The following is a 21,703-nucleotide window of genomic DNA, read 5'->3' on the forward strand; positions in this document are numbered from 1 at the left end:
TTGCAGGGGAGCAACAGCAGGAGAGAGGGCATGCCTTCAGATTTGCCTGTGGGCTCCCCAGAGGCATCTGGTGGGCCACTGAGTGAAACAGGATGCTGGACGAGATGGGCCTTGGGCCTGATCCAGCAGGGTTTTTCTTATGTTCTTGTGCAGAGTACCAGAGACCTCTTTCTCCCCGACCCCCTTGGTCTGGCATCCAAGGTCTCCTGGATATACTGCAAGCTCTCTGCCCCACCTGATTCCTCCACTGCGACTTTAGTTAACACCAAAGAATCTAAACACTGATTATTAATGCCAGAGAGTCTACTTGTATTTCACATATAAGAATCCACCATGATTTATAAGCAGTTAAGGTTTTTATTAGCAAAAAGTGTTACACCTTAGAAAATCAACATTTTGACATGTGAGTTGACAGGCATGAACCATTGTCACATGGGAATGTCCACTTATCCCTTGTTTTCAGTCTCCAATAAAATTTCTTTATCCGCCTTCTGCTGTGTTTCTCGTCTCAAACAGAACTACCCACCCTTTGCAATCCCAGGAGGGGAGGGGAAGTGGAAGCCGCGCAACAGGAATCTCCCTCATAACAGCGCATGATCGCTCCCCCCTCCCCCACCTTGATTTTTGCTAATAAATCACCATTTCCCCGGAGCGTGCAGGGGGCTTGGAGCCTGGCTGGTTGCTCTCTCACCCTGCTTTGGATCATGAGAACCAGCCCAACGAGTGGCAACCCATTCAAAATAAGTAGTTCTGCAATTGAGCACTCATCTTGCAGTCACAGGATTAATGTTTTATTTTCCTGTGTTTTAAAAAAACTAGTTTTATGTAATTTGTTTATAGAATCCAATAATACCCTTTGATCTTTTTTCTCACATTGCATCGTTGTCACTGTGTTCATTTTTATAGAGTTACATTGCAAGCAGAAAAGTTTGGTCTTATTCTCACATGAACTGGACCTCAGTGGTGTCAACCAGTGACCAGACTACTTTTTCATGGCATGGTCTGAACTGAAACTGAATCCAGCTGCTTAATAGTTTGACCCCCTGGTTCTGATGCTATTGACACTCAGTAGGAACTCCCATTCACCTGAATGTAGACAAGCATAGTGTGGGAAACGAGGAAATAAGCAGAAGAGACCGGCAAGCGAAGGTTTGTAGCAATGAAGCTAGGAAGGTTCCGGAAGATGGAATCATGGCTGGCCCTTGCCTGGGTCCAGGGTGGGGTAGCTTGCCACAGTTGCTATGCCACAGTGATTGTGAGCTCCTTTCGCCAGCTTCATGTAGCCTTTCTCACCCCATGTTGTATTCCAGCTGTAGGAGGGTAGAGTGAAGAGAGTGTGAGACCATCCCTATGAACTCGGAAAAAGAGGTCCAACTGGGATCTGGTGGAGCTCTGCCTTTTCCTGGAACATCCCTGTCAAATATTGGAGGACTGGAAGGGGTTAACTGAGCCAGGGTGGGGCTATGCAGAGAAAGGGATGGAGCTATGCACACAGGAACTACTTTGGCCCACAATGAGCTCCTATTGAGTCCCAGCAGACAATGGTTGCCTTGTGGGACATATTGGTTGAGAGGACATGCCAAAGCTCCTTCTGGCTCAGATTCTGAGGTTATCAGAGACTGGGAGCAGATTCAGTCCCAGGTTCAGATCCAGGTTTATTTTTGGAACTCTGGTGAGAGCAAGTCAGGATCAACTTCGTTCAGACACAATGAACTATTGTGGCTTGTTCTTGACCAGAATAGGACGTGGAATTCTAACGATTCTTGGGTGTGAAGGGGAGGTGGAAAGAAGCATGTGCTTCTGGGGCTAGGAGACAATGTCAGAAGTCAAGACTGAATCTGAACGGGCCAGCACATCTATCTGCCCCACTTCCTGACTCTGGCTGGGTTTGTCTTCCACTACCATATGCAGAATACAGATGCAGCCCCACATGTTCTTGAGTGAGGTCATCCATGTGTGGTGTAGTGGAGAGTGGGTTAGAAAGTGACCTGGGAGACTCAGGTTCAAATCCTGGCTCAGCCTGGAAGCTCACTGGATGACCCTCAGCCAGTCATCATCTCAGCTTATAATGCCTTATACAGCTTTTATGAGTGGGGAGGACCATTTATGCCACACTGAGCTCTCTGGAGGAAGCGGGGGGGGGGCGTTATAAAATCCACTGGCCTTCTCATCACCCTCTGTTATAATGACCTGCATTTCATTACTAAATGTATAAACAAAAATAGCCAAGATCTCCATGTCTCATATGCATCTGGCCAGTCACTGGGATCCTCAAGAGAATCATCAAGAGGATTTCAGCTTTATGCCCCAACTCCCTCTGAAATTGGCCTGGTGGGAACTCAGAATAGGGTTGAATACCAGTTGCAGGGGAGTAACAGCAGGAGAGAGGGTATGTCCTCAACTCCTGCCTGTAGGCTCCCAGTGGCATCTGTTGGGCCACTGTGTGAAACAGGATGCTGGACTAGATGGGCCTCCTTCGGCCTGTTCCAGCATGGCTGTTCTTATGTAGGGTCTTTCCAGTGGTGCCATCTAGGCTGTGGAACTGCCTCCCACTAGAGATTCAACAAGACTCTTTCCACTGCTTGGCCAAGACTTTCACATGAGTGAAGCATTCCTTGCAAAGGTTTTTAGGAGACTGGAAAGCCGGATGTTTTCATTTGCTGAGTTGCCGTCCTTCTAATTTAGTTTATGGTCTGTAGCTGACTAATACGGCACTTATCAAAGGAAACTGAGCTAGCTGTTTGCTCAAAGCCTGGAGCATGTGGTTCAGACTAGTGTTGCACGACCATGAGCATGCTCGTGCAACAGTTGAGCAATCTCCAGCATGCCTCATCTTTTTTAAGGGGAACCTTTCCACAAGAGTGCAGCAGTGCAACTCTGCAAATCCCCCTCTTTAGCACAGTGATGTGGTCTTCTTTCGCCCCCTACAGTTCATGAGTCAGTATGTCAGCCAGTTTTTATTATTTGTATTAATCTACTTCTATTTTAACCATTTTTGCTAATGGTTTTTATCAGTTGTGCCCTCCTTGGTTGGGGCACCCAGTGGGGAAAACCTGCATGGAGATGGAATGCATGCATGCTTGCATGCATAAATCATATCACTTGCCCTTATTTAGCAAAGGTAGCCCCACGCCACCCCAGCACGCACACAACCACACACCAATTCCTGTCGGTCTCACCTGTTCTTCACAATCCAATAGTCAGATGGTTTACCAGACATCTTGAGGGTATCATCTGTGCCATAACCAACCACTAGCACGGCATGGTTCAGCCTTTCACCACAGCCCTCAGAGTAAAAAATTCCTGGAGAAATTTGGTACAGGAGGGATCGGGGAGAGAAAACAGGTGACAGACTGAACTGTGGTCAAAGTAGGTGAGCATAGATGCTCTCCAGAAGGAAGGAGTCATTCATGTCCTATGCTGCCTGCCACCCCTTCCCTCCCGGTGCCAAGGAAAGCCAACATCCCTCCGCAGCGTTTGATTTTCTGCTCAGGAGAGAGACAGAGGAGGCTGAGGAGGCTTAGAATGAGTCTGCATTTTCATCATGATATGATGTAAGCAACAGCAAAGGGGACTTAAAATTGCAATGGAAGGGTGAGTGAAAACAAGGACGAGTGACATCTGGAGAGTAAGAGTGATGGGCCAGTAGGAGTGACAGTGAATGGGATGAGGAAGACTGGAAGGGGCTGGTGAGGATAAAAGCTGATAGGACAATGTTGGTTATAGTGTAAGTGATTAGTTGGAAACACTGGCTGGCGGTTGGGTGTCATGTATCCTTAATAAATCCTTTATTAATTCAAAGCACTGGTTTGTACTGGTTTGTATTGTCGGCATGCTGACCATTTTTTATTTATTTTTATTTATTGTTAAATTTATATACCGCCTTTCATTAAAACAATCCCAAAACAATCCCTGTAAAAAATTTTACAGCAAAATTTGAAAACAAGATTGTAAAAAAGACACCATTAAAATATTAAACTAATAATATAAAACAAATCGAAAACAAATTTGCCAATCTGATTAAAAATTTAAAACACAAGCATAAAAGCAATACAAAGTACAAAGAGCAGCAGCAGAGATAATCATAAAAAAGCCTGGGTAAAAACCCACAATTTAACCTGCTTTCTAAAAGCTGTGATGGAAACTGAGGAGAGAATAGCCACCAGGTGAGCTTTCCAGAGTCTGGGGGCGGCAACAGAGAAGGCCCTGCCCCGCATGCACGACAACCAAGCCTCCCTCATTGTCGGCACCCAGAGCAGAGCCCCCACAGATGACCTCGTCAAGTGGGCAGCAACCCTTGGGAGCAGGTGGTCCCTCAGGTACTCCAGGCCCAAACCATTAAGGACTTTAAAGGTCAAAACCAGCCCCTTGAATTGGACCCGGAAACAAACTGGTAGCCAGTGCAGCTCTTTCAAAATGGGTGTGATGTGCTCCCATCGGGCAGCTCCAGATAAAACCCTAGCTGCCGCATTTTGCACTGAATCCAATCCCATGTTCTTATCCATTATGAATCCCATCCCATGTTCTGTCTCAAGTGGAGAATGGTCTTCAACCAGTAATGCTAGTCCACATGCTCCAAAGTCCAATCTTTATGTTTACAGACACCTCTACTACCCCTAGAGAATTCACACAGAGAACCAAGTTCTTGGAAGGTACAAAGCAGGATGAGCTACCAGAATATGTGGGGTTTACTAGCTGACTCTAGGGGTCCAGAGCCTAGAGTGGGACCCCCAGTATTTTAGAACATAAACCCTTTATTATATAAAATAAATAAATGATCAGCTTGCCTGGCAGAGTCATGGGCTCTCAGTCACAGGAGGTTTTCAACCAGAGGCTGAACGGGCATGCTAGACCTGGTGGCCAGGACAAATGACTAGAAAAGTCTTAATTTGGTTTACCCGCTGGCTAGTAAATCTGAGAACAGAAGACTGCAACCAGGAATAAGGGAGTTTTGCGTGTGATCTTAGTAGGAAAGGGAGAGCAAGCGCTTAGGGGCTCCAAGCAACACTGACAGTGCGAGAAATGCTGTGATGACCTGCAGGGAATTTGGCATAATTGTTTGTTTTTCTACCTGAATAGAATGTAAGGGCACCTCTTTGAAGTGCAAGCTAGTCACCCTGCTGGAAGAGAGGTTGAGTGTGTGTGTCGGGGTGGGGGTGGGTGAGGCGGGGCTGAGGCATGCCTTCAGGGGAGATGAGGTGTTCCTGGAAAGGAGAACAAATTTCCTGAAAAGGAGAAAGGGTACAACCATAGGTGGAGGAGACTTTCATTGAGGATTAAGAAATCCCATCAGAACAGGTGAGTGCATGGAAGCATGTGACACATGGGAGCAGGCAAATCAGCAGACGTTCAATGCCACTGGTGCTGAGCAACCAGTACAAGGCTGCCCCTAGGGAGGGTGACTGAAGCTAGCGGGCTGGGGATTGCCATCCCAGATTGCACAGAATGGGGAGGGAGCAGGCTCTCGTCCTCCATGACTGGGAATAACCCAGCTTCTGCCCTAGTGAGAAGGAGACGGGTGGTGGTGGTGGTTAGTGACTCACTGCCTAGAGGGATGGGACTATGATCCATCAAGGGAGAGACGCTGACTTTATGGTGGGTGCATCTGGAATGGACAGAGCGGTCACCAAGATTTACCAAACCCAACGACCACCACCGCTTCCTGCTGATCCACATGGAAGTCCCCACATTAAGAAATCTGAAAGAGAACTCTGAGGACTTTGAGGTACTGGGTAGGAAGGAATTGGGGGCACAAGTGGTGTTTTTATCTCTCTCTCCTGCCCAAGCTGAAGATGAAGAAAGAGCAGAGGATACTGTACGTAAATAATGGGCTATGGAGAGGATGTTGTAGAGAAAGGTTTGGATCCTGGGACCATGGCCTACACTATGTACACGAAGTACTCCTGGAACTAGATGGGGGCACCTCAGAAGATCTGGGTAGAATGTATTTGACAGAAGGTTCGCTAACTTCATCAGAAGGGCTTTAATCCAATGGGGGAGGAAGACACAACACCCAGTACTGAGTATAATCCTAGATACTAGAGACAAGAAAACATGTGAATATAAGAACAGCCCTGCGGAATCAGGCCCAAAGCCGATCTAGTCCAGCATCCTGTTCCACACAGTGGCCCACCAGATGCCTCTGAGAAGCCCACAGGCAAGAGAGGAGGGCATGCCCTCTCCTTCCTGCTGTTGCTCCCCTGCAACTGGGATTTAGAGGCATCTTGCCTCTGAGGCTGAAGGTGGCCTATAGCCACCAGACTGGAAGCCGTTGATAGACCTGTCCTCTGTGAATGTCTCCAAGCCCCTTCTAAAACCATCCAAGCTAGTGGCCATCACCACATCCCATGGCAGAGAGTTCCATAGATTAAAAATGTGTTGTTTGCTTGTGCTGTATGCAAAGGCAAATGTACAGCAAAAAATGGCTCCCCCATCCTCCCCTCATGTGCTCTGCTGCTCAGAAAGACTCTCTGAATGAATTAAGCAGCTTTGCTGCATTTCCAGCTTGTTACTCGGGATGTCAACCACTATTATTTATAGACAGGACTGCTTTTCAGTGAATTTGTTCTAAGAGTGGTTTACACAGAAAAAGAATAATACTAAGATAGTTCACTGTCCCCAAAGAGCTCGTGATCCTTAACAAAACACACCCCTACATGGACACAAGGCAGACTCTAGCAACTTTCCCCAATTAGCAGGAGTTCTTCTTCAAGAAGTCAGACATGAACCCTGGATTTCAGGAAAGCTGGCTTTCATGAGCTCAGAGAGAAACTAGATAGGATTTCCATGGCTAGAAATCTCGTATGAAAAAAGAATCAAAGAGGGATCCTCAAAAGTGAGATAACAAAAGCACAATTGCAAACAATTCTCATGAGAAGTAAAAATGGGACGCATCTCAAGAAGACAATGTGGATGAACAGAGAACTCTCTGAACTGCTGACAAGCAAAAAAAGACACCTACAGGAAATGGAAGGAGGGTTTATAACCAAGGATGATGAGTACAAATGAATGGTCCAAACCTTGTAGGGCTGGTGTCAGAAAAGTGAAGGCTCAGAGTGAGCAGAGGCTTGCGAAGGGATGCCAAAAACAACAAAAAGGGAGTTCCCTAAACATATCCCAAACAAAAGGAAGGTAAAGGAAGAGATAGATCAGCTGCTTGGAGAATGCATGGTGTAATGGAAAGGGTGAAAGAGAAAAGGCAGTGCTACTGAAAGGCTATTTTATATTTGCCATCTCCCATATGGCAAATGTGAGATAAAATACGAGAGCCATCTTTCAAGATCTGAAGGACTGCCACTTAGAAGTGGAAACTTGTCTTCTGTTGCTCCTGAGGACACAAGATTAGAACCAAGACATTTGAATGATGAGGAAGCTGATTCAGGCTAGACATTAGGAAGAATTCCCTGACTGTGAGAGGTGTGTACAGCAGTGGAACAGTCTGCCTCATGTAGGGATGGGGTCACCTTCACTGAAGGTTTTCAGACAGAGGCTGGATGGCCATCTGTCAGCTTGGCTGTAGCAAATTCCTGAACTGAGCAGGAGATTAAACCAGAAGAAGCCCAAGGTCCCTAGGGATACACATGCACAGAGGCCAGAACTAAGCCACTGCCGAGCAAGCAGCTTGGTGAAGAAGTGGGGAGCGTGTTTGCCACACCAGGAGCACGAGCAGCAGTGCCAGTAGGAAAGTAGCTTTTTTCCTCTTCTCACTGCCCCCGCCCAGCTGCCCCTGTTCGCCCCAAACTGGTTTGCCTAAAATGGGCCCAATTCGGTTTGATCATGGACCAAACGGCCCCCGCTTCAGTCTGTAATTGACTCTCCAAACTGGCCCCGGTTCAAGACGAACCGCTCGTGCACATCTCTACTTTTAACTCTAGAATTCTGTGAGTCTAACTTCAACTTTGTCCTCCACTCCCTCAATTGGCCGGCCTGCTTTTCACATCACCAAGTGGTCACCTATGTGGTTGCAGTAACAGTACAGCTTTCTCCCTCCCCAAAGGGCACCTTACCCTTATCATAGAACTGGAAATTGCGGGAATCCACACCCACAGAAACAGGGCCAGCCGTGGCCACAGCTTGTTCCAGGATTATCTCATTCCCTTCCGGGACCTGTACAATAGAAGTGCAGGTGGCCGCTCGGTCCGAAGGTTGGTAAGCACAGTGTCCGTTCTGCAGTGAAATGACAACCAAGATTTGCTCTCTGTCTGTGGAAAAGAGGGCACTTTTCCTGTCCAGCCTGGTCACTCAGCTAATGATCCATTCTCAGCCTATATTTTTGCATGTGGAAAGATCACCACATGTCCACAATCACTGCCATGGAAGGCAGATCCACCCCTCTCCCACCAGTGCTAAACCATTCTTCCCTCCTCCTCATTGTCCAAATGTTTTTGCAATCTTTGGGGTTAAAAGGGTTTTGGGTGTGTGTGTTTTCAAAGAAATCACACTGAGAATTTGCATAGCACTAAAACGGGAATTGTATCAGCTCCAGCCATTAATGAGTGGCTTAGAAAAACGTGGAAATTAATGTCAAAACTGACTTATAAAAGGACATTTGAAAAGTTATAGTGAGTAATTTGTGAAAAAATGGAGCAAATCTATAGGATGCTGGAACAACAACTTCCAAGAGAAGGATTTGTTTGTGTGTTTTTTTGCTTTTGAAGATGGATAAAGATTGGGATAGGATATTTGAAATTCTTTATACATTTGGATGTACATTTTTCTTTTTTAAAAAAACTGTTGCTGTAGTATGTGCTTAATGTTTTTTTTTTTCATATGGTAGTTAATTTTGTAGAAATAAGAATTTTTAAAAAACAACCACGCAATTCCATTGAGACCTGTGCATGCACCGCAGGGTCACCAAATTACACAGTACTCCCTGGGGTTGTTCTCACGACCATCAATTTCAAGGCAGTAAACCCAGTTATTCCGGCTTGTGTGGAGCCACAGGAATCCCACCAACCCAGCCTTCCCACATCTCTGTAACCCAGACCATCTACTCTGCTCTAAACTGAGGTAGGAGGACAACAGAACCCCCTTACCTTGATCCTTTGATAATCTAGGTCCACGTAGCATTTTAAGCTGTTCCTGGGACCTGGCAGCCGTTCAAACAATAAAGCTTTGCAGCTACGGGGCTTCCATCTGTGAGTGTGCCACTCTGCCCAGTACACTCTATGCTCCTGTTGCTTGCAACAGCTTCAGCTGAGCCACTCCCACCTCCTGCACCTTCATGGCCAGAGGGTAGTTGATGCTGTATGAGAGTTGCCAGTCTACTGGCAGCACAATGCAAGATGGGATACAGCTTCAGATGCAGCTCCCAATTCTGCTCTGCAGACAGCCACTGTCTTGATCATTGGGCTGTTGGGTTTGCAAACCCATACAAAGATTCTGGTCATCTGGGAATCATGAGGTACGAGCGCTCCTGCCCTTCTTCCCAACCCCAAATGATCATGTGAACAAGCTTCCTGTCTTGTTCATGATTTACCTTTTCCTTATAGGGGTAGTTCTCTTCCGAGTCGATTCCATTGTTCTCTCGCACGTACTCAAAGCCCGTGTTAACAAACCCGCCTCTACATCCCCTGTTGCCCTGCTGCCAGGAGCAATCAACGAGGTTCTGCTCACTCAGCGAGACCAGCTTGCCATTCGTCTTAAAATGCAGACCTTCCAGGGCTCCAGTGGCACTGAATGACCAACATGACCCACATTGACCCTATGGAAAAAGAGGAATCAGCATTGTCCAGTGTGAGTCCTCACCCCACTCTCATTAGGGAAGACTAGCAGAGGATGAATTCTTTGATGCTCCTAATTTCAGGAGCACTGAAATTTCAAGAAAAGTAAGGATCTGTAGAAATTTGGTATTTTGAAACTCAATGTTGATTTCAAAATGTGACATTCATCACCAAAATTCAAGATCTAATGATTCTGTTTTCCCACCTGCTTAAAGGAATATTCCCAATTGGCTGAATGAAGTAATTGAGTGAGAACAAAAATTTACGGTCTCTGAGTACCAGTTGCACGGGAGTGACAGGTGGAGAGAGAGCATGCCCTCAACTCCTGCCTGTGGCTTCCAGAGGCATCTGGTGGGCCACTGTGAGAAACAGGATGCTGGACTAGATGGGCTTCCTTGGGCCTGATCAAGCAGGGCTGTTCTTATGTATTACTTGCAGCTGCATGTCAACGGTCAAGAGATTTTTAAATTAACGATTAACTTCTCAAAGTAGTTTACATAACACATTAATGAAAAACTGATTCCCTATTCCCAAAGGATTCTCAGTCTAGAAAGAAATGAAAGGTAAACACCAGCAACAATCTCTGGAGAGATGCTGTGTTGGGATGCACAGGAACAGTTACGCTCCCCCTGCTAAATATAAGAAAGCCCCCACTTACTTCATATGGGGCTCTACACACTCTTCTCAGCATGGGCCCCACAAAACCGGAAGCCAGTCCTGAATATACACATGTGCAGGCATTTTATGTCTTATGACGTCTATATCTTTCCTGTTCTCTCACTTTTATCTTCACAACAATCCTGTGAGGGAGGTTAGGCTAAGAGAGAGTGGCTGTCCTAAGTCCCCCAGTGAGCTTCATGGCTGAGCAGGGCAGGACTTGAAGCCAATTGTTTCCAGTCCTGGCCCAACACTCTAACCACTACACCATACTGCCTTTCAAGTCTTCAATTGAATGGAGTTGTGATTGCAGAAGGAAAAGGAAATTCAGATCCCCATTTTGGCAATGGTTTCTGACAATTTGAGTTTACTCCTGTTCATCTCAGTGTCTTGTTAACTGAGGCTATAATCTCATACTCACATACCCTGGAGTAACTCCCATTGACCACAATGGGGATTACTTCTAAGCAGACACCTATAGGACTGCACTGTATTGCAAAAAGAGAGAGATTTTAAACATACTTAATTATTCTTGGTGTGTGGGCGGCGGGCGGCGGGTCATAACTGAATTTAATTATGGAAAAGGGGACGGTGGGCCTGAGCCAGACCCAGTAGGCCCAGGCTGAAGATCTCTAGCGATGCCCCTGATTTCTAGAAAACCAGCTGCTGTGTTGAAGAAAAAGACCCCTGTGAGAATTCGGGGAACATTCAAAAGCTCAGCAGAAACTCCTCAGAATTCTCTCCCCCCCCCATTATTCTCCCTTGGAAATTTCAGAGAATATTTATTTGGGGGGCATATTCTCTCTAAGTCTAGTTGGTTCACTAAAAAGGTTTACTCAAAAGCTTTAGGATTGAGCTCTAGAAGAGGCCTGTCTCTTCAAACCAGGATCAAAGAGGCGGCCTGTCCCTGAGTGGACACCAGATGGACCTCCCCAGATGATCTGGAAAGACAGAGAGGCTCATAATAAAGAAGATTTTCTCTTAGACATCAGCACTGTGTGTTTTGTCTGGAAACATATCAGCAGTCAGTGTAGTACTTTCAGAATAGAAATAACTAGCTGGGCCAGGCGCAGAGCATCTGTGCCTCTAGTTCCCCTACCCACCCACCCTCCGCCACCACAAATGACGATTTCTTTCCCAGCCTGCCTACCGCCGCCGCTTTCTTCCCCTTCTGCCCACTGCTGCTGCCGTGGTCTTGCCTGCCTGCTGCCATTGCTGTGCAAAATGATAGTGGATTCTTTGTTCATTCATCATTTTGCTGTTCATTCAAAATAATGAATGAGAGTCAATTCTTTGGTAGAGAATGATAGTGGATTCTTTGGTCAGTCATCATTCATTTTGCATCAAAGAATCCATGCAGAGCACCTCAAAAATTGAAAATAACAACACAATCCAATACCCCATGGGCTTGTGGTTTGCGGGATGGTTGGCACCCAATGTACACTACACTATAACCCGCTCTGGCCCATCCTGGTGCCACCTAAGTGGAGTTATGGGGCCGCTGAAACCCCCATTATTCCCTATGGGGGGAAACCTTAAAGATGCACAAACATGATAAATTTGTTTTTTTTAAAAATCACCCGTTTGGCCAACTTCTTTGAAATTTGAGTGGTAGCTTCCACCCATTGGGTACTATCACCCACCCCACCTTTCTGTCCCTGCACCCCATTTTTGGCCTGTATCTGCACCAAAAAATGCACAAACTTTTAAAAATTATTTTAAAAAATCAGCCCTTTGGCCAATTTCTTTGAAATTTGTGTGGTAGCTTCCACACATTGGGAACTACCACCCACCCCACTCTTCTGCCCCTGGAACCCTTTTTTGCCCTGAATCTATTCAGATTCAGATTAATTTGGATCCGAATCAAATCTGGGGTGATTCAGGGGGAGATTTGGACCCAAAACAATTGGAGGTGATTCAATTTGGGTACAAATCAAATAAAAAAAAATTGATTCATGCACATCCATGCACACCAGAAGGTTAAAAGTTCGATCCTGACCAGGGGCTCAAGGATGACTCAGCCTTCCATCCTTCCGAGGTCGGTAAAATGAGTACCCAGAATGTTGGGGGCAATATGCTAAATCATTGTAAACCGCTTAGAGAGCTCCGGCTATAGAGCGGTATATAAATGTAAGTGCTATTGCTATTGCTATTGCTATCCCTAGTACACACTCCAACTGAAATTCTCTAGCCTAATTTGAACTTAATCCTCCACGAGGAGGTTCCCAGAAAGCTGCAGGGCTTGTCTCTGCCAGACACACTTAGTATGGATTTTGACCCCTTATACAGTTTATTCTCCAAACTAATTTCATCACATATCTTCACTCACAGAAGCATTTATATCTACCAGGCCCTCTCCAATATCCTCTCTTCCAGATATGTTGACTAAGGTTTAAGAGCACAAGTGGTGGGACCACCTTCTCCAAGCAGCTTGTCCAGATCCCCAGGCATTACAGACAGAAACTGATCCAATCTAACCATATAAGAGGAGTTACTGTAAGCTAGATGTGTGCAAAATGATACAAGCTCGAATCTGCCATTTTGAGTGTTTCAAGCTCGAAACAAAACACCCTTAAAATAAAGGGCCTGTTTAGAGCTCGAAATGAAACAGCCCTGTTTCGACTCACAACATTTCTAGTGTTTCGAGTGCTATTTTGAGGCATGTTTTTCTGGGGAGAGCTGGTCTTCCAGTTGGGGTCAGCGGGTAGACCAGGTCTCCACCCTGGACTTGGTGCATTGGCTGCCCACCTTGGAAGCCTGGTCTACCCACCAACCCCAAATGGTAAAACAACACTCCCCAGAAAAACAGGTATCAAAATGGCACTTGAAACGTTTCAAGGCTGATTCATCGAAATAGCCAGCATGGTCTGGTTTTTTTCCAATTCTTTCAATTTTGGGGGGAGGACAGGACAAAAAAGTCCCTGGAAAAATATGCCCCCCCCATTTTTTTCTGGTTTTTTTCCTGGGCTTTCACATCTCTAGCCTAAACACATCACTATGCTGATATCAACCAATACTTGAACAACAGATGCTTACTCAGTACCAGCACAGAGATGGTTATCCTAGATATTTATAACCATGGAGATAAAATGGCTGTTACCCAGCCAACTGGCAAAACCCCAATCCAGCTATAGACAACCTATCCGATTAACTGGAAGAGGTTGTGTCAGACAAGAGCAGCAGAAAAAATATGAATACTCTCAGCAGTACCGTCTTTGGGTTGGTAGATTCTCTCAGCTTCAAAATCTCAGAAACAACGTCTCTGGCTGTTAGGTCTTCTCAAAAAGGTAAGAAGCAAACTAAAGATGAAAAAGTCTGCTCCATCCCTCTTGCTTACAAAAAGCTGGAGAACACCTCAGCACACTGAATGATTTCTAAAACCATCTTGACATTGGCTCAATTCAGTGAAACTCAGTCATTAGAAACAGCAATGATTCCTACCATTGTAAAAGAACAACAGCTATGGATTCCTAGCTTAGTCATTAACTCTTCCCAAATGTTTCTCAACTCACCTGGTTTTTTACTTCGGTGACGTAGCCTTTTTTCCGCCAGTCCACCGACTCAGGAGTCTCCAGTGTGGATGATTCCTGCAAGAAAGTCACGCCCTTTCCAGGTGCTTTAGCCAGTTCAGGACGAAAGCATTTCATCTTCTGATTAAACTCTTCCTTAGTCTGGGGAGGAAGGGAAAGTGAAACACCAAAGGTTATCTTTCCCATTAGAGTTGCTGTATTGTAGCATATAAAAGACTGAACTTTTGAAGCAAGCAGTCCTTTTATTTATTTAATTTTATTTATTTATTTATTTATTGAATTTATATCCTGCCCAAACATACGTCTCTGGGCGGCTAACAATTTGAAGGATGTCCAGAACCTTGAGCTGGTCCAGAATCCTGTCGCAAGAACGGTTTTGGGAATACCATGGTACAGGAGTTGTGCAGCTGTGTGATTGAACTGTGGAGCAAGTGACATATGTTGTGTCCCAGTTGATTTGCAAATAATCAAGAAGCTGTGTGTGAATCTATTGAGGGTTGTGTTGAGGGTTGTTGTTTTTTTTAAATGTACCTTGTCCCAGACCTATGGGTTTGTGCTGGGTTTGTGGTGAATGATCACTAAGGTATGTAAATCCATTGGGACTTGCGGAGTCTTTTTTTGCAAATGCACTCTGTCCCAGACCTGTGGGTGTGTGGTGAATGATCAAGCAGATCATTCCAGTTGTTGTGGATCATTCCAGTTGTGTGGATCTTCCAGTTGTTAGGTGGGTGAGAGGAGCTGGCTGAGGCAGAACACTCTGTGCACATCCCCCCTCCCAAACCCCAAGGTGCTCGGCATTACAAGCATGGCGGCTGTTCTTTTTAGAGTGGGTGCAGCATCAGCTTCCCCAGGCTTGCTACCGGAAATGGCGGTGGGCTTGGGGGGAAGCCTCTTAACACAGTGGCCATTGCCAAGACAATCACCTGCCGAGGTTAAAAGAACCGCAGGTTTGCTTAACCTTGGCTGCAAAACGCCAGATTAAGAATTGGGACAACCTGCAAGGCCCACGCTGGGATGGGGATCGATTCTGGCACTTCACGCACACAGCCCAACCCAGGCTGCACTACCCTACCCAAAGTTAGGCTGCACGTGTGAGTAGCCTCATAGTCTGGAAATTGATTAAATGGCCTTTGGTTATTGTAGCTGGGGATTGTGGGAGCTGAAGCCCCACAACATTCTGGGACCCACATTTGATAATTCCTGCATTGGGACCACTTTGGGGCTACTTTTGATCTGATGTCTTTAACAACAACAACAACAACAACAACAACAACAAATATTTACACACTGCTTTTCAACAAAAACAGTTTCCAAAGCAGTTTACATTGAGAAATAATACATTAATACTAGGGGTGTGCAATTTGGATTTTCTGTGTTTTGATTCATAACCGAATTGAAACAACCCTGATTCGATTTGGATCCGAATCTGACCCATCCGAATCACCCCAAATTCGATTCGGATCCGAATCACGGCTGATGCGAATCGAAACGATTTGGGTATTGGATCTGTCCTATTAATTTCCCCAGATTCCCCGCTTTCATTTTTTTAAAAAGCTAAGCTCTAGCCCTTATAGAAGTGGAGTTATGGAGCAAAATGTGTGGTCACTATTTTTCAAGTGTTCGGATTCTTTGGTGTATAATAACTTTGACTCAATGAATCCTTATGAGGATTCATTACACACCTTCATTTCTTCTATTCATTTTGACTGTCTTTTAGACATTGCCAATTGTCAACTGCCATGTGCCAACTACACCCCACTCCCACCCGCAAGGCAGTGAGGTATTACTAAGTTTAAGTTAAGTGCCTAATGGGTGGAGGCTGCCACCCAATTGCAGAGGAATTGGGCAAAGGGTTGGTTTTTGGTGAATTGTTGAAGGTTTAGTTTCTTTGAGGCAGATTTGGGGCATAAAGTGGGATCTGGGGTGGAAGAGTGTGGTGAGGTGGTAGTGGCTAATGGGTGGAGGCTACCACCCAAATTATTATTATTTCTTGTTTACACAGTCAGACAGGTGTTATTGACTGGTTTGTTTTATCCAGACATCGAGTCCTTCCCAAGGACCTGGGATGCCAGAATTTTATTGTCAATTGTTATAGATATCGTCGTAGAATATAGGCTGTTCCCAGTAAAGCTGCTTTTTGTAATTGGCTGATGGTGATTTCTGTGGCCCCTATGGTGTTGAGGTGCTCTTCAAGGTCTTTTGGAACTGCACCCAGGGCGCCCATAATATTTTTACATCTTCATTTTCTTCAACTTTTTCAATTTTATGGTCCCACCAATGTTTGGCTACTGGTAGCTTGTCTTTTCTGCAGATGTTCCAGTGTATCATCCCTGCTACCTTGTCATGCCTTTGTTTGTAGTCAGTCTGTGCGATCTTTTTACAACAGCTGATTAGGTGGTCCACGGTTTCATCTGCTTCTTTACAAAGGCGGCACTTGCTGTTTGTTTTTTGTTTGTTTTTTTGACTCTTGCTCTTATTGCATTTGTTCTTAGTGCCTGTTCTTGTGCAGCCAGTATTAAACCCTCTGTTTCTTTCTTCAAGTTGCCATTCTTAAGCCATTGCCAGGTCTTGGTGATGTCTGATTTTCCACTTATATTGTGCAAATATTGACCATGCAGTGGCTTATTTTTGCATTTTTCTGCTCGGTTCTTGACTTGTTCTTTCTTGTAGGACTGCTTTGTTTGATTGGTGTTGAATAGTTTCGCATTATTGACCATTTGAAGTGCAACTTCTTCACTGTCCTTGATATATTCTTCAAGGCCTCTTTTCTCCTCCTCTACTGTTTGATGGACTTGCAGCGTTCCTCTTCCACCTGAGCTGCGAGGGAGGTAGAGCCTATCTACATCACTGCGGGGGTGCAGAGCATGATTGATGGTCATGATTTTCCTGGTCTTACGATCTAGCGTCTCTAGCTCTGCCTGGGTTCAGTCTATTATTCCTGCAGTGTATCTGATAACAAGTATAGCCCAGGTGTTTATGGCTTGTATGGTGTTCCCGCCATTGAGTTTGGACTTGAGGATTTTTCTAACTCTTCTGATGTATTCACTTCCAATTTTTCTTTTAACTTCAGTGTGTGCGATGTTATCAGCCTGGAGAATGCCCAAGTATTTGTAAGGTTCTTTCTCTTCCAGGTTCTTGATCTTGCTTCCATTGGGCAGTTCTATTCCTTCTGTTTTTCTTATTTTCCCTCTGTTCATTATTAATGCAGCACACTTGTCTAGTCCAAACTCCATTGCTATATCGCTACTGAATATACGGACAGTGTTTAGCAGTGATTCGATTTCTGACTGGGATTTTCCATACAATTTCAGATCGTCCATGTACAGCAGATGGTTGATTTGACTTGATGTTTTAGATGTTTGGTATCCGAGGCCTGTTTTGTTTAGTATTTGTGAAAGTGGGGTCATGGCGATTACAAACAACAGAGGGGATCGTGAGTCCCCTTGGAAAATGCCTCTTCTAATGCTAACCAGTCCAAGTGTCTCGCCATTGATTGTTAACTGTGTACTCCACATGCTCATTACTTTTTAAATAAATATCTGAATGTTTTTGCTGACACCAGTTGTTTCTAAACATTTTAGTATCCACGTGTGAGGCAATGAATCAAAGGCTTTCTTGTAGTCAAGCCATGCATCCATTGGTTTTTCTTCTCTTGCAATTTTCTAAAATCATGTTGTCAATCAGCAGCTGGTCTTTTGTGCCTCTGGTGTTCGGGCAATTTCCTTTCTGTTCAACTGGAAGCTGTTTGTTAGTTAATAAGTGTTGCATCACTTCATCTGCTATTATTCCAGTTAATAATTTGAACATGGTTGGCAGACAGGTTATCGGTCTATAATTACTTGGAACTGCACCTTTTGCTGGGTCTTTCATGATGAGATGAGTTTTCCCAGTTGTTAGCCATTGTTCAATATCACCGCCTTGCAAAATGTGGTTGAACTGTTTTAATAGTTGTTTATGAAGGCTTGTTAGGTGTTTAAGCCAAAAGCCATGCAGTTCGTCGTCGCCTGGAGCAGTCCAATTTTTAATTTTCTTTGCTCTTTCACTTATTAATTCTGGTGTTATTATTAGATCTTGCATTTGTTGGTTACATTTTTTGACCTCTTTCATCCAGCCTGTTTTTTTTAATTATAATCTATTGGATTGTCCCATAATTTCCCCCAGAATTGCACTGTTTCTTCTTTATTTGGTGTTTCTATGTTTCTTGCAGTTTCTATTAATTATTATTTATTTTTATTATTATTTTTACATTTATATCTCACTCTTCCTCCAAGGAGCCCAGAGCAGTGTACTACATACTTGAGTTTCTCTTTCACAACAACCCTGTGAAGTAGGTTAGGCTGAGAGAGAAGTGACTGGCCCAGAGTCACCCAGCTAGTTTCATGGCTGAATGGGGATTTGAACTCAGGTCTCCCCGGTCCTAGTCCAGCACTCTAACCACTACACCACGCTGGCTATCTAATTGCAGAGGGATTGGGCAAAGGGCTAGTTTTTGGTGAATAGTTGAAGGTTTAGTGTCTTTGAGAAAGATTTGGGGCATAAAGTGGGATCTGGGGTAGAAGAGTGTGGTGAGGTGGTAGTGCCTAATGAGTGGAGGCTACCACCCAAATTGCGGAGGGATTGGGCAAAGGGCTAGTTTTTGGTGCATAGTTGAAGGTTTAGTGTCTTTGAGGCAGATTTCGGGCATAAAGTGGGATCTCGGGTGGAAGAGTGTGGTGAGGTGGTAGTGCCTACTGGGTGGAGGCTACCACCCAAATTGCAGAGGGATTGGGCAAAGGGCTGGTTTCTGGTGAATATTTGAAGTTTACTCATCTTTAAGGTTTTTCCCTATAAGGGATAATGGGGGTTTCAGCAGCCCCATAAGTGAACTTGGAGGGCGCTGGGGTGGCCCAGAGTGAGTGGTGGTGTCTTGCACATAGGGTGCCAGCCACTCCCATGGGGTTGCTAACCCATGGGGTACAGGGTTCTGTTGTTTCTGAGGCGGTCTGAGTGTAGATTCTCTGGTAGCAAATGAGAGTGGATTCATGGTTTGTATTGAAAATCTCATTTGCTACCAGAGAATCTACACTCAGAACACCTCAGAAACAACAGAACCCTGACCCCCATGGGCCAGAAACCCATGGGGGTGGCTGGCACCCTCTGTTCACTACACCACCACTCACTCTGGGCCACCCCAGCACCCCCCAAGTGCAGTTATGGGGCTGCTGAAACCTACATGATTTCCTATGGAAAACTTCAACAATTCACCAAAAACCAACCCTTTGCCCAATCCCTCTGCAATTTGGGTGGTAGCCTCTACCCATTAGGCACTTAACTTAAACTTAGTAGTACCTCACTGCCTTACAGGTGGGAGTGGGGTGTAGTTGGCACATGGCAGTTGACAATTGGCAATGTCTAAAAGACAGTCAAAATGAATAGAAGAAATGAAGGTGTGTAATGAATCCTCATAAGGATTCATTGAGTCAAAGTTATTATACCCCAAAGAATCCGAACACTTGAAAAATAGTGACCACACATTTTGCTCCATAACTCCACTTCTATAAGGGCTAGAGCTTAGCTTTTTTTAAAAAATGAAAGCTGGGAATCTGGGGAAATTAATAGGAAAGATCTGAAACCCGAATCGATTCGAATTGAATCAGCCGTGATTCGATTTGTACCTGAATCTAGCCAATGGACCACAGGGGTGATTCGTTTTGTCTCCGAATCACCCGAATCAGCTAGATTTGGGTACAAATCAATTTGTATCCGAATCAATTCGCACATCCCTAATTAATATATAAATACATAAGATGGATCCCTGTGTCTGAAGGGCACCCAATCTAAAAAGATATATGATAGATGCCAGCAACAGTCACTGAAGGAATACTGTGCTGGGGGTGGATCGGGCCAGTTACTCTCCCCCTGCTAAATAAAGAGAATCACCATGTTAAAAAGGTGCCTCTTTGCCCAGTTAGTAGAGATCTTATTGAGTTTGTTCTTCCCTCCCCTTTTCTTTCTCCTCCATCCATGCATGTGCAAGATCTCAGTTATGGCTCACTTCTTTCCTCCACCCATCCCATGCAGGGCTGAGAGTGTCAGGGGAGGCATCAGCACAAAGTGCTGACCACCTTATTGCAGCCCGACAGGCAGCAAAGACATGCAGGAGGGTTTTCTCTCCCCACCACCCACCCACCCAACTAATTGCTGGCTGCTGCTAAGACCATCTACTCCACACAGACACAGCGGATCATTCCCCACCTCCTCTCCTTCTCATCACTGGGGGCTCATTTGCTAACAAGGAAAGGCAAGGTGTGGAAATGTCCTAATATGCACATGCATGAGACAAGGGCAGAGCAAATAAGCAGGGAAGGAAGAGGATATCGCCCAATAGGTCAGCGATAGGTCAGCTCCCCTCCAGGAGGATGGGTTTATATGCACAGAAGGAGGTAGTAAGCCCACGGGATGCCTACGCTGCTTTCCTTCCCTCCCTGTCTCAGCTCAGCAGTGGCACTGAGCTGCATGGTCTAGCAAGGGACTAAAATATGGACACAACTGGGCAGGGCAAGGTAGGGCAGACAGAAACCTTTGGCACTGCAGGCTGTATGGTGGACAATTCTGAGTGAGCAGCCAAGTCCCTGGGACGAATCGGAATCCACTTACCAAAGCGCCAAACTGGTTCATGCCCATCCGATAGGTGTGTTTCCCCAGGGCAGCCTCCTGGTTATGATGCTCAATGATTCGCAGGTTCTTCTCCCAGACGGCTCTACGGTAGACCTCCTCCTCTGCCTGCCAGGAAGTGAAATCACTTACTGAACTCTCATCCAGAACCACGGGGCAAATTCTGACCCCAGGTGCATAAATGCAGCATAAACATGCAAACCACTGAACTCCTAGCTATGACCTTCAAGAATCTTATCTTATTTATTTTATTTATTATTTATTATTAAAACTTTTATACCGCCCTTCCAAAAGGCTCAGGGCAGTTTGCATTAAAACACCATTAAAATCAGTTAATAATAAAAACAAAAATTATCAAAGCATAGAACAATGATTAACAATTAAAAACATCACAAAACAGCAATTAAATAGAACAATTTAAAAACAAGTTTTAAAAAGCTGAGTACACTTGGTACACAATGTATCTAAAAGTAGAAAACCACCCCAAATGAGATGTGGAGGTTTGGATCCTCATTACCGTTGTGTCTGAAATGTTCTTTTCTTAGCTAGCAACTCACACTCTCAATGAGTTGGGTGGTCACACAGCGTGTCATGATGGGGTGGTGGGTCACCAGTGCACTGTCGTGACGTGAAATATAAAATAATCCTGTAGGTTCCATGTTCTGGAAAAACTGGGGGGTGGGGGGCATCTAATGTAACCAATGGAACTCCATGGGAGTAAAAAATCCTACCCATGAGTGAAATTTCATGGCTTAGTATGGGAGTTAAGAATGGACAGCATTGTCCCATCATCTCTTTTGCCGCAGAAAGCGAGTTGTGGGGGGTGGACACTTCCATTTCAGCTGCTCGGGCACACCCCGGGACTAATCTTCCTTGCAGCTGAAGATTAGGAAGAGAAGAAAATGCCTCTGAGTCACCCTGTGAATACCGGAGCTTAGCCCACAGACTGGCTGCCAGCCTTTTCTTTTCCTTTTTGAAGGATTGTACCCTTAGGCAAGTGGGTGGGGCCAGCACAGGCAGAGCGAATTGGTGAGTCAGGATGGATGGTCAGGGGCGGAGCCAGGGCACGGTCCATCCAACAACTAAGTAGAACTTCCATGGCTTCAGGCAGTCCACCTCTGGACTGGGAGCCAGTGCAGT

General features: G+C 45.2%; 1 protein-coding gene across 7 annotated transcripts in view; it reads right to left on the reverse strand.

Moving 5' to 3' along the window:
* Positions 1-337: 337 nt before the first annotated feature.
* Positions 338-21,703, reverse strand: part of LOC128345541 (procathepsin L-like) — a 28,484-nt gene continuing 7,118 nt past the window's right edge. For 5 of the 7 annotated variants that reach the window (XM_053297623.1, XM_053297625.1, XM_053297624.1 and 2 more), the window contains 6 exons: positions 20,546-20,671; positions 13,892-14,050; positions 9,479-9,703; positions 8,007-8,166; positions 3,180-3,303; positions 338-1,310 (listed from right to left, as the gene is read on the reverse strand). In XM_053297623.1, the coding sequence (XP_053153598.1) occupies positions 1,190-1,310; positions 3,180-3,303; positions 8,007-8,166; positions 9,479-9,703; positions 13,892-14,050; positions 20,546-20,671 (915 nt within the window). In that variant the 3' untranslated portion in view covers positions 338-1,189. Of the gene's footprint in view, positions 1,311-3,179; positions 3,304-8,006; positions 8,167-9,478; positions 9,704-13,891; positions 14,051-20,545; positions 20,672-21,120; positions 21,172-21,294; positions 21,328-21,703 lie in introns of those variants that run through there. The other 2 variants (XM_053297628.1, XM_053297627.1) reach the window with 2 other exon arrangements.

This window comes from Hemicordylus capensis, chromosome 2 (assembly GCF_027244095.1).
Source record: "Hemicordylus capensis ecotype Gifberg chromosome 2, rHemCap1.1.pri, whole genome shotgun sequence".
NCBI lineage: Eukaryota > Metazoa > Chordata > Lepidosauria > Squamata > Cordylidae > Hemicordylus > Hemicordylus capensis.